Raw genomic sequence first — 13,317 nt, 5'->3', positions numbered from 1 at the left:
AAAATTCACATTTTTCATTAACCATTGTCAAGAATCTGGAGGGGGTTGGTTATCTTGCCCTGCTTTGTTCTTCTGAAAAAGTGTATGTAAGAGTAGGGGTTAAAAAAAGAATAGGGAGTGATTTCTTCTGGATATTCTTTTTTAAGAGAGGGCATGTGTGAGAGCGGGGGAGTGGCAGATGGTGAGGGAGGGAGGAGGGGGAGAGAGAGAGAGAAAGAGAAAGAGAGGAGAGAAAGAGAGAGGAGAGAGAGAATCTTAAGCATACTCCATACCCAGCTCAGAGCCTGAGTTGGCCTCCCATCTCAGGACCATGAGATCATGACCTGATTCAAAAACAGGAGTCAGATGCTTAACTGACTGAGCCTCCTCGGCTCCTCTTCTTGATATTCTTTGAGATTTAATTTCTGTGGTTGCTGATTTGTTCTTTTGGGGGGATTTTATTTTATTTATTTATTTTTTATTTAAAAAAAATTTTTTAATGTTTTTTATTTATTTCTAGGAGAGAGAGAGAGAGACAGCGTGAGCAGGGGAGGGTCAGAGAGAGAGGGAGTCACAGACTCTGTAACAGGCCCCAGGCTCTGAGCTGGCAGTCAGCACAGAGGCCGACGCAGGGCTCAAAACCCACGAACCGCGAGATCATGACCTAAGCGAAAGTTGGACGCTTAACCGACTAAGCCACCCAGGCGCTCCTGGGGGGATTTGATTTTAAAGCTGCAGAATAAATAATATATGATCCCACCATGGCTCAGTGGGTTATGATAAATAAGGGTTTAATTAGTAATTGTTAGGGATAATCTTCTTATACCCCTTAGGCAAGTGATGGGAATATATTAAGAGTTTATTAGACTTCATTAATTTGCCTGGGTTGAATTTCAGATGAAAAGTATTCCTCTGTTTTTCTTACAGCTGGTGAATGCATATGTGATGACAAGCCGAGAGCCCCCTTTAAACACTGCAGCTTGCAGACTCCTATTGGACATCATGCCAGGGCTGGAAACTGCTGTTGTCTTTCAAGAAAAGGTACTTACTAAAAAGAAAAGTCATTTTGTTTTTAAATTGAATGTTGATCTGTTTGATTTGTCTTTGTTAAGATAATTGCTACATGTTTTTATAACAATAATATATGTTATAGAAATATAAGAAATCAATAGGAAAAATATGAGTAACTGTTTTCATGGGTACTTGCTGCTTAAGTGCTATAGATATCTTAAAGTCTTAAGACATATGTTTAAAAAATTTATTTTTGGGTTGCATCTGGGTGGCTCAGTCGGTTAAGCATCCGACTTCGGCTCAGGTCATGATCTCGTGGTTTGTGGGTTCGAGCCCCGTGTCGGTCTCTGTGCTGACAGCTAGCTCAGAGCCTGGAGCCTGCTTCTGATTCTGTGTCTCTCTCCTTCTCTGACTCTCCCCTGCTTACGCTGTCTCTCTCTCTCTGTCAAAAAAAAATAAAACATTAAAAAAAATTTTTTTTAATGTTTATTATGAGTGGAGGAGGGGCAGAGAAAGAGGGAGACAGAGAATCTGAAGCAGGCTCCAGACTCTGAGCTGTCATCACAGAGCCCAGTGTGGGACTTGAATCCACGAACCATGAGATCATGACCTGAGCCGAAGTCAGACGCTTAACCAACTGAGCCACCCATGTGCCCCAGTTAAGATCGTATGTTTTTAGAATGGATTTATGATCTTATCCAAACCCTTATTCTTGATGAGTTGTCTTCCTTAGTGAGGAAGGACTTTCTGCTTTGAGAAAGGCCATTCTATTCTTGTGGCATTTATTTTTTATTTTTAATTTTTTTGGGGTAGTATTTAATATTTGTTTAGTTACCATTTGAAGACCTGTTTTGTGCTGTGTTTTATGCTAGGTGCTGATAACACTTTTGTCAGCAAGATGAGAGCTTACTTTCACATAATGTATTTGGGAGGGCACAAACAAATAAACTGATAATAAGGATAAATACTGTGGAGACCAGAAAATGTTAATTTGATAGTGATTGTGTGTGTATATTTCAGATGTCAGAAATTAGTTGTTCTGTCTTTAGAAGTGATACAGGTATTTTGTTCTCAGCATTAAGAATTTGCAGCGTGAATTGGGTGTGCCACATAGTTTTCTTTTTTTTTTTCAAAGATACTAAAATTTAATGTTCTGAAACAATCTGGAGGTCTTAGTGTAGTTAAATGTATAACCCAAATGAAAGATCTGGAAATAGATTTTCATTTAACTTTTTTAAAAGTTTTCTTTTTTTGATAGAGAATGTGTGTGCCAGCAGGGAAGGGACAGAGAGGGAGAGAGAATCCCAAGCAGGCTCTGTGCTGTCAGCTCTGACATGGTGCTTGAACTCCTGAATGGTGAGATCATGACCTCAGCCAGATCAATAGTTGGACGTTTGACTGAGCCACCCAAGGGCCCCATCATTTAACTTTTAAGGAAATTGTTACAGAATTGTGTCACATAAGGTATTTTAGAGAATAACATTGTAATTCTGTAATTTGCACTATTGTATAAGGACAAGATTTAAAAATCTCCAATTAGTTACAATTGTGGGAGACCAAAAAGATCTATGCATTTGACAGAAATATTTTAATATGTATTTTTTATTAATGTTTGTTTATTTTGAGAGAGAGTGCGCGTGTGTGCATGGGTACGAGCAAGGTAGGGACAGAGAGAAAGAGGGAGAGAGAGAATCTCAAGCAGTCTCTGAGCTGTAAGCACAGAGCTTGGGGGGAGCGGGGGAGGGGGGCTTCATCCCACAAACCATGAGATCGACCTGAGCTGAAAACAAGAGTTGGACACTTAACCAACTGAGTCATCTAGGTGCTCCTTAATATGCATTCTTTTGAAAACCAAGGTGACAAATGAAAAATTTATAGGAGTGTATTTGTATATTCAAGATTTATAGAAGACTGTAGATGATTTTACATTGCTTTGTAAAAGTGTCCTGGTTGTCATTGTAAGAAAATCATCTCTGGTTTTTTATAGTTGCATCATTGTGTATTTAGAATGAAGTAAATACCCTTTAGAAAGGTGTCAGCAACGTTAAGGGATATTTTGAATAATAAAACTTCTGTAGTTTAAGAACAGTTTTGTTTCGTAATAATTTATGTTGAGAGAAGTAAATTATTAAAGCAAAATCATATATTAGATAGGAAATAACATAACTTTGAATCCAGTGTCCTAGAGCACAGATGACAAACTCTCTTTGAGATTGTGAGGCCTTACTGTTGGATTATATGATCTTTATTCTTCAGAAGTATCTTATGCAAATTTTTTGGTGTGAATCAATATTTTACTTTAAAAAAACAATTATAGCTTGTAAATTAATGAGTTAGAGGTCATTATTTCTGGAAAGATGGGCTACTGGTGTTTCACAAAGCTGTGGTTAAGACTCCTTGCTTTACAGCAGTGTTTCTCAAACTTTGTGAACTATACTAACATGTTTTTACATTGCAACCCAGTACATACAGTAAGTATATGAAAAAGAAGTTTTTTGGGGCGCCTGGGTGCCTTAGTCGGTTAAGCGTTCGACTTTCGCTTAGGTCATGATCTTGCAGTTCTTGGGTTCGAGCCCCGCGTTGGGCTCTGTGCTGACTGCCAGCTCAGAGCTTGGAGCCTGTTTCGGTCTGTGACTCTCTCTCTCTGACCCTCCCCTGCTCGCGCTGTCTCTCTCTCTCTCCTAGAAATAAATAAATAAAAAAAAAAATTAAAAAAAAAAGAAGTTTTTTGAACATTGTTTATTCTTTGTGTGATACATTGTGATATTTCACTAAGTTGATTCTATTTTTTAAAAAAGTTGCTTATTTGTACTTTCAGAGATAGTGAAATAGCTTTACATTTAATTTTTATTTACAGTTATTTGATGGTGTAGTTTTCTTCATTATATTAAGTGTGTTACGGAACTGAGCACTTGAGGGGCGCTTGGGTGGCTCAGTTGGTTAAATGTCCAACTTCGGCTCAGGTCATGATCTCACTGTCGGTGTGTTCGAGTCCTGCGTTGGGCTTTGTGCTGAAAGCTCAGAGCCTGGAGCCTGCTTCAGATCTGTGTCTCCCTGTCTCTCTGCCCCTCCCCTGCTTGCTCTCTGTCTCTCTCAAAATAAAGACCTAAAAAAAAGAAAAAAAAGAACTGAGTACTTTAATACCACTTATATACTAGGTTCTTCTCTTCTCTTCTCTTCTCTTCTCTTCTCTTCTCTTCTCTTCTCTTCTCTTCTCTTCTCTTCTCCCCCATGCAAGCAGGGGAGGGACAGAAAGAGAGAACCTTAAATAAGCTCCGTGCACAGTGTGGAGCCCAGTGTGGGGTCTGATCCCGTGATCCTGGATCATGACTTGAGCCAAAATCGAGTTGAATGTTCTACCCACTGAGCTAGCCAAGTGTTCCTGTACTAGGTTTTTCATATCATTAAGTTTGTCAGTGTATGCTCTTAATCTAGTCAGATCAGGACCTTTTAGGGACTTTTTAAAAAATTTATTTTTATTAAAAAATTTTTTAATGTTTATTTTTGAGAGAGAGAGTGACAGGGTAAGCAGGGGAGGGGCAGAGAGAGAGGGAGACACAGAATCCAAAGCAGGCTTCAGGCTCTGAGCTGTCAGCACAGAGCCTGATGCAGGGCTTGAACCCATGGACTGGGAGATCATGACCTGAGCTGAGGTTGGATGCTTAATGGACTGAGCCACCCAGGTGCCCCTAGGGACTTATTTTTTTAAGTACTGCTTTAACGTTTTTCTCTTTGAGGTTGTCCTTAAATTATTGGAGGTGGGACGGATAAAGTCGGAGAGAATGAAGTCTCAGAAAGTATAATCTTTAAGTGAGTGTTTCCAGATTTTATACTCTGGAATATTAAGATTCCTCTAAAATGTTAATAGGTGCTTTATGGAAAAACTGTCCATGAGATCATTTAGTAAGTGGATGGCTATCATTTATTGAGCACTAGTCCTGTGTTAAGTATTTGTTTTGCATCATATATTATTCCTCACAGCATCTCATGAGGTAGGAAAAAAACCATGAGTATATGACCTTTTAGAAGCTGAGAGGGGAAAAAAATGACTTCAAGAAAGAAGGGAAGAGACCCAGATCTATCAGATTGACCATCCAGGATAACTTGTAAACTTTCCTATTGCATGCACATACAGATTCTGGATAAACTAAAATAAACTCTTATAGAAATCTTTAGGTGCCAAAGATAACTGTAAAAACAAAGTGGTAGTGAAGGACAGGAGATAAAACCTTGGCTGAACAGTTGTAACTGGGACCTTGACCTCTTTATAAAACTGGTATTCCCAAAGGACCTTCATTGAAACAGTACAAAAGAAAAATAGTGGGGGAGAGGGAGGGAGGCAAACCATGAGAGACTCTTGAATGCTGAGAACAAACTGAGGGCTGAGGGGGTGGGGTGGGGGAGAGGGGAAGGGGGGTGATGGGCATGGAGGAGGGTACTTGTTGGAATGAGCACTGGGTGTTATATGTAAACCAACTTGACAATAAACTATAAAAAAAATAAAGAGGTTATGGATAAAAAACAGTGCAAAAGAGATGTATCTGCCTACTGCCATGGAAGATGACTGGTTTCTCAGTCTGACTCAACTCTGTGGCTAAATCTCTGAGAAACTCTGGGTATGACCTTTATTTTGGTATATGTTTGAAATTTCTGTCATATGAATAGGAACCCCAAAGTCAAGAAATTAACAACAAAATAATTTTCCTAGACCAATGATATTCCTTAAGTGTCTGATAAAAGCAAATGTAAAATTACTCTTGAGGGAGCTTTCATTCCAGGCTATAAGGGATTCTCACAGAAAAGCAATTTCCAGGTGAAGTGAGTTCACAAAAACATTACAAAATACACCAGGAAATAATTTTTCAGGATTAGGAGTTAACAATTAAAGAGAAGAATCAAATAGAACAGATATCTGAAAGATATTAGGAAGTCCCTTTTAAATGATTGGATATATTTCCCTTTTGGGTTTTTCATTATTAGTGTATAGAAATGCAACTGATGGGGCTCCTGGGTTGCTCAGGTCATGATCTCACAGTTCATAGATTCGAACCCCGTCTTGGGCTTTGTGCCTGACAGCTCAGAGCCTGGAGCTTGCTTCGAATTCTATGTCTCCCTCTCTCCCTGCCCCTCTCCTGCTCACGCTCGGTCTCTCAAAAATAAATAAACATTTAAAAAAAATTTAAAAAAGAGAAATACAACTGATTTTGTATGCTGTAACTTTATTGAATTCATTTATTAGTTCTAACATCATGTGTGAAGTCTTAAAAGTTTTCCACGTAAAAGATGATGTCATCTGTGAATAGAGATCATTTTATTTCTTCTTTTCCAGTATAAATGCCTTTAATTTCTTTTTCTTATGCAATTCTGGCTAGAACTTAACAGTACTATGTTAAATAGAAGTGGTGAAAGCAGACATCTTTGTCTTGTTCTGTTTTTTCTAAAATTGTTTTTAGTGTTTATTTTTGAGAGAGAGAGGGCATGCACGCATGAGCGGGGGAGGGGCAGAGAGAGGGAGGGGAGGGGCAGAGAGAGGGAGACACAGAATCTGAAGCAAGCTCCAAATTCTGAGCTGTAAGCAGAGCTGGACACACATGGACCTGAGCCAGAGTTGGACGCTTAACTGACTGAGCCACCCATGCACCCCTGTCTTGTTCTTGATCTTAGGGGAAAGTCTTTTTTTTTTTTTTTTTTTAACTGTTGAGTATGTTGTTAGATGTGAGTGGGTTTTTTGTAAACTGGCCTTTATGATGCTAAGGAAGTTTCCTTCTGTTCCTAATTTATTAAACATTTTTTAATTTTTTTTTTTAATGTTTTATTTATTTCTAGGAGAGAGAGAGAGAGACAGCGTGAGCAGGGGAGGGTCAGAGAGAGAGGGAGATACAGACTCTGAAACAGGCTCCAGGCTCTGAGCTGGCAGTCAGCACAGAGCCCGATGCGGGGCTTGAACCCACGAACCGTGAGATCATGACCTAAGCGAAAGTCGGACGCTTAACCGACTAAGCCACCCAGGCGCCCCTTATTAAACATTTTTTAAAGAAACTGTGTTGAAGTTTGGCAGATTGTTTTTGTATCAGTTGAGATGGTCAGATGGTTTTCCATTAATTCACAGTAATTGCACACTAATTTTATTAGTTTGGTAGATAGATTGATTTTTGTATGTTGAACCATACTTGGATTCCTGGATAAATCCACTCATTGGTCATGGCATATACTGTTTTTACTGTGCTGCTGAATTCAGTTTGCTGGTATTTTATTGAGTTTTTTTGTAACAGTATTCATAAGGGATATTGTTTTATGGTTTTCTCATAGTGTGTTTGGCATCAGGATAATGGCCTCATAGAATGAGTTTGAAGTGTTCCCTTATTAATTTTTTGAAGAGTTTGAGAAAGATTGGTATTAATTGGTGTAGAATTCACCAGTGAATTCATCTGGTCCTGAGTTTTTCTGTTTTGGGAAATTTTTGATGACTGATTCAGTCTCCTTACTACTTAAGTCTTATTCAGTTTTTCTTTATGAATCAGCTTTGGTAGGTTGTGTGTATCTAGGAATTTGTCCATTTTATCATTTTACCTAAGTTATTCATTTTCTTGGCGTATAATTGCTTATAGTGTTTTGTAATTTTTTTTTTTATTTCTGCAAGATTGCTAGTAAGGTCCTCTCAGTTTTATTTGTATTTTTAAATTTTATTTGTTTTTTAGGTTTATTTATTTTGAGGAAGAGAGAGAAAGAGTGGGAGGAGCAGAGGGAGAGGGGAAGAGAAAATCCTAAGCAGGCTCTACAGTCAGAACTTGATGTGGGGCTTGAACTCCTGAACCTTGATCATGACCTGAGCTGAAACTTAAGAGTCAGATGCCTAACTAACTGAGCCACCCAGGCATTCCTCTTTCAGTTTTGAGAGTAATGTGAGTCTTTTTTTTTTTTTGTCTTGTTCAAGATTTGTCAATATTGGGTCTTTACAAAGAAACAACTTTTAGTTTCATTTTCTGTGTTTTTGTATTTGCTGTTTTATTTATCTTCATTCTATATTATTTGCTTCTACTACCTTTGAGTTTTGTTTGCTCTTTTTCTAGTTCCTTAAAGTGTACAGTTAGGTTATTAGGGATTTGAGGTCCTTCTTCTTTATTATATCATAACTTTTTTTAATGTTTGTTTATTATTGAGAGACAAAATGAGCATGGGAGGGGCAGAGAGAGGGGGAGACACAGAATCAGAAGCAGACTCCAGGCTCTGAGCTGTCAGCAGAGAGCCTGATGTAGGGCTCGAACCCACAAACCACAAGATCATGACCTGAGCCAAAGTCGGATGCTTAACCAAATGAGCTACCCAGGTGCCTCAGGATCCTTCTTTTTAAAATTGTATATATATTTGCAGCCATAAATTTCCCTTTTAGCAATGCGTGTGCTACCTCCCATAAATTTTGGCATGCATTCATCTAATTTCCCTGTGACTTCTTTGACCCCTTGGTTGTTTAAAAGTGTATTAATTTCCACATATAAATTGTCCAGTTTACCTTAGGTTGTTGATTTCTCATTTAATTCCATTGTGATTGGAAAAAATTCTTTGTAGGAGTTTATTCTTTTTAAATTTATTAACCATGTTGTTGCCTAATATGGTATATCCTAGAAAATGATCCATGTGTACTTAAGAATGTGTACTTAAGAAGAACGTATGTTCTGGTCTTGTTGGGTGGAATTTTCTCTATGTGTCTGTTAGATGTAATTGGCTTATATAGTGTTCAACTCTTATGTTTTCTTATTGATCTTCTGTTTGGTTGTTCTATTGGAAGTGGAGGTACAGAGTTTCTGTTTGGGATAATAAGTTTTGGAAATATATAGTGGTAATGGTTATGTAACATTGTGAATGTTTTTAATCCCACTGAATTATACACTTAACGGTTTAAAAGGTTCAACATTATTGGGTGTTAAAAAAAAAAAAAAAAAAAAATAATCTAAATTCTTAAGAAAAGCCCAAGACCGGGGGGGAAAATGGCCATTTGGGAAATGAACCAGAGAACTAGTGTATATAAAAATTAGTTACTGAATTTAAAAACATAGTAGATGAATTAGAGTGAAGTTTAGACACAGCTAAAGATAGAATTAATGAAATGGAAGATATGATAGTGTAACCAGTAATGAAACCCCTACAAATGAGAACTGAAAAATAGGAAAGAAGTTGATATATAGAGACTAGAATTAGGAAAGTTCAAAATGTATCTTAAAGGAGTTTTAGGAGGAAAGAATGGGAAGAAAAGGGAAGGCAGTATTCAGGGAGGTGAGATAGAATTTTACAAATTAATGAAAGACATGATGACCACTCAAGACCACTCAGGAAGCTCAGAGAAGAAATACTAAAGACAAAGGAAAGATCTAAAAAGCAACCAGAGTAAAAAAAAAAAAAAAAGTTTCCTGTAAACAATCAAACAGAACAGACTTTACCACAGCAGCAGTAAAGGCCAGAGAATAGTAGAAAATGTCTTCAGGGTACTTCTGTAAACCTAGAAGTACTGACCAAATAAATGGAAGAGGGAACAAAAATTCTGGGTAACATGTAGATAGAAGGAGCTCATTGGAATTAGTATTTTGAGGTTTTTTATAGGAAAGAGGGAACAGTAAAAGGCACTTAAAAGAGTAAATGTATTTTCATGTCAATATTTAAAAATTTTTAAAGTTTATTTTGAGAGAGGCAGAGAGAGTGGGCAGGGGAGGGGCAGAGAAGGAGAGAGAGAGAGACAGAGAGAGAGAGAAAATCCCAAGCAGGCTCTGCACTGTCAGCATGGAACCTGATGCAGAGGCTCAAACTCCTGAACCGTGTTATGTGATCTGAGCCAAAACAGAGTCAGACACTTAATCAACTTAGCCACATAGGCACCTGTCATGTCAATGTTTTAAAACAAAATCTCTCCATACATTTTTCAGAGTGTTTATTTTTTGAAAAGAGGTTAAAATGTTTAGAAATCTATGGAATAATGACTACATGACTTAGGGAAGAGTTTCAGATATAAAACACACAAAACTTAAAAGAAAATACTGTTAAGTATGATTACATAAAAATTAAGAACTTGTGCTTATCATGAAACACTTGTAAAAGATGTGTATTTCACAGAAATGGAAGCCTAAATGGTCAATAGGCATGAAAAAAAATGCTGAACCTCATTAATAAATGATGAATTCAAATTACATGCAGTGCTATTTTTTTAAAAATATTTTTTTAATGTTTTTATTTATTTCTGAGAGAGAGAGAGAAAATTGTCCGGAGAAAATGAGCAGGGGAAGATCAGAGAGAGAAGGAGACAGAGAATCTGAAACAGGCTCCAGGCTCTGAGCTGTCAGCACAGAGCCCTTATGTGCGGCTCAAGCTCATGGAACATGAGATTATGATGTGAGCCGAAGTCGGACGCTTAACCGACTGAGCCATCCAGGTGCCCCTATGCAGTGCTATTTTTATACCCACCAGACTACAGCAGGTAAAAAGTATGACAGTGGTCCAGTGTTGGCAAAGATGTAGAAAAAAAAGAAGTATTCACTGTTGGTGGAAATGTGAATTGTTGCAGTCACTTTGGAAAATAGCCTGGCATCCTCTGGTAAAGTTGAGCATGAATATATCCTGTGATGTAGCAGTTTTTTTTTTTTTTTTTTTTTAATGTATATTTTTGAGAGACCACATGAGGGAGGGGCAGAGATAGAGGGGGACAGAGGATCCGAAACTGGCTCTGTTCTGATAGTAAATAGCCTGATGAGGGGCTCAAACTCAGACTGTGAGATCATGACCTAAGCTGAAGTTGGACGCGTAACAAACTGAGCCACTTAGGCGCCCCCGATCAGCGGGGGAGGGGCAGAGAAAGGGAGACATGAATTCTGAAGCAGGCTTCAGACTCTGAGCTGTCAGCACAGAGCCCTTATGTGGGGCTCAAGCTCACGGAACATGAGATTATGACGTGAGCCAAAGTCAGATGCCCAACTGACTGAGCCACCCAGGTGCCCCCAATATAGTTGTGGTTTGTAAGCCAACAAAATAGCAAAATATGCAGGTGAATATCTGGAGGTACACTGCCTGGGATCAGACCCCAGCTCTGCCCGTATGTTCCTTAACTTTATGGTGACTCAGTTTCCTTTTCAGCAAATACCCAATCATGTAAAGTTGATGTGAGAAATTAATAAGTAATTATGTCTAAAGTCTGTCTTATGTTGAATGCTCTTTGTGACAATTTCATGTAATAATGTAGGGTGAATGTAAAGAACATAATGTTGAATAGTAAGTTGCAGAAAAATACAGTGCCATGTGGTTTATACTATTTAAAGCAAATAACATTTAACAGAAGTTTAACAAGAAAATTGTTAAAATTTAGTAATAGAGGCATCTTTTGGGGAGAGAGGACACAGGTGATAGAAGGAGGAACACATGGAAGGTTTCTATTAAGTAGATCATGGTTGATTTTCATTTTCTTTGATTGGACTGTGCATATTTATGTGTACTATTTTATAATAACTAATGAAAAATAAGTTTAGGATATGTGGAGTTAATAAGTGTGCATTGTAAACTTCAAAGAAGAACATAGAATTTTTAGTGCTTTCCACTTTGGTCATGGAATATTTTGGGTTTCAAACATCTAAGGTAGGACTGTTAAATGATTATTGATCTTTAGCTTGAATTTCAGTGGCTGGATAGTAATCTGTTTCACAGAATGCACAGGGACTTTAAACTACTTAGACACATTTTTAAATTTTATGATCAACATTGAAATATCTTATTAAATTCTTGGGGTGCCTGGGTGGCTCAGTTGGTTAAGCATCTGAATTTGACTCAGGTCATGATCTCGCGGTTCACGGGTTCGAGCCCCGCATCAGGTTCTGTGCTGGCAGCTCGGAGCCTGGAACCTGTTTCAGATTCCGTGTCTCCCTCTCTCTCTGCCCTTCCCCTGCTCATGCTCTGTCTCTCTCTGTCTCAAAAATAAAAATAAACTATAAAAAAAAGTTTTTTACATTCTTTCACAAGACAAATATTTGCTTATATCTTTAATTATGAAAACGGTCTTTGCTGAATTATACTATTTCGTTTCCTTTACTCTAGGAGGGAATTGTTGAGAATCTTTTCAAATGGGCCCGGGAGGCTGATCAGCCTTTGAGGACGTATTCTACTGGACTGTTAGGAGGTGCTATGGAGAATCAAGACATTGCTGCGAACTATAGGGATGAGAATTCACAGCTGGTAAGAACTATGTTAGAATTACTATCTGTATAAGGTGGGAGAGTATTCACAAGTTCTTTTCTTACTAACTGAACTTGAAAAGATATATCTTACTCATTACATGGTACTGGAGTACAGCTGTAATTTTGACATTTCAAGATAACTTTTTTTTTAAGTCTATATATTTATTTTGAGAGAGAGAGAGCACACAAGCTGTGGAGGGGCAGAGTCTGAGAGAGAGAATCCTGTGCTGGGCTTGATCTCACAGACTGTGAGATCATGACCTGAGCCAAGATCAGTAGTCAGATACTTAACTGACTGAGCCACCCAGGCACCCCTCAAGATTACTTTTCATAATAGTTTTTATTTTACTTTTTTTTTTTAACTTGAAAATAGCCATTTTTTATATTATCAAGGATCATGATTGTTTATACTGGATAAAGAATAGCAGCATTCTCTTTCTTTTCTCAACATTTGGATTATGTAAATTTGCAAACATACAGCAAAATAGAATTTTACAGAGAACAGCTATATACATACCACTTAAATTGTGAACGTTTTACTATACTTAGTACATATCTATCCATCCATTCACCTTTCCTTCTACTCATCCACCATTCCTTTTTTTTTTATGTAGTTCAAAGTAAATTGCAGACATAATTTCTTTCTTTTTGTTTTTTTAAGCTAAGCATAATGCTACATTCTAGTATTGGCTCAAAAAATAAGTTCTTAAGTGGCATCTTTGGTTGAGTGTCTGACTTTGGCTTAGGTCATGATCTCATGTTCCATGGATTTGAGCCCTGCATCCCCGCATCAGGCTCTGTGCTGTCAGCCGGTTTCAGATTCTGTGTCTCCTTCTCTCTGCCCCTCCCCTGCTTGCACCCTGTCTCTCTCTCTCTCTCAAAAATAAACATTAAAAAAAAAAAAGTACTTAAAAAGTGAAAAAGTAGTGAACTTGAGAAATAGATTATATAATTATGTAGATGGCAATATCTAACAATACAGTTTACGACAGATATAAGTTTGAGAAACCTTCATGTTTTATTTTCAGACATTTTTAAAGAAATGGAGCACCTGGGTCGTTCAGTCAGTTGAGTATCTGACTGCGGCTCAGGTCATGATCTCATAGTTCTTGGGTTCAAG

General features: G+C 37.8%; 1 protein-coding gene across 5 annotated transcripts in view; it reads left to right on the top strand.

Annotated features, from left to right (window-relative positions):
• DCAF1 (DDB1 and CUL4 associated factor 1) overlaps positions 1-13,317 on the top strand; it is an 86,811-nt gene that overhangs the window by 26,141 nt on the left and 47,353 nt on the right. For all 5 annotated transcript variants that reach the window (XM_039243623.1, XM_039243626.1, XM_039243625.1 and 2 more), the window contains exons 5-6: positions 907-1,020; positions 12,058-12,195. In XM_039243623.1, the coding sequence (XP_039099554.1) occupies positions 907-1,020; positions 12,058-12,195 (252 nt within the window). The remainder of the gene's footprint in view (positions 1-906; positions 1,021-12,057; positions 12,196-13,317) is intronic.

This window comes from Hyaena hyaena, unplaced genomic scaffold (genome assembly GCF_003009895.1).
Source record: "Hyaena hyaena isolate Hyena2069 unplaced genomic scaffold, ASM300989v1 scaffold_231, whole genome shotgun sequence".
Lineage (NCBI taxonomy): Eukaryota > Metazoa > Chordata > Mammalia > Carnivora > Hyaenidae > Hyaena > Hyaena hyaena.
This window is presented reverse-complemented; position numbering and strand designations above follow the sequence as displayed.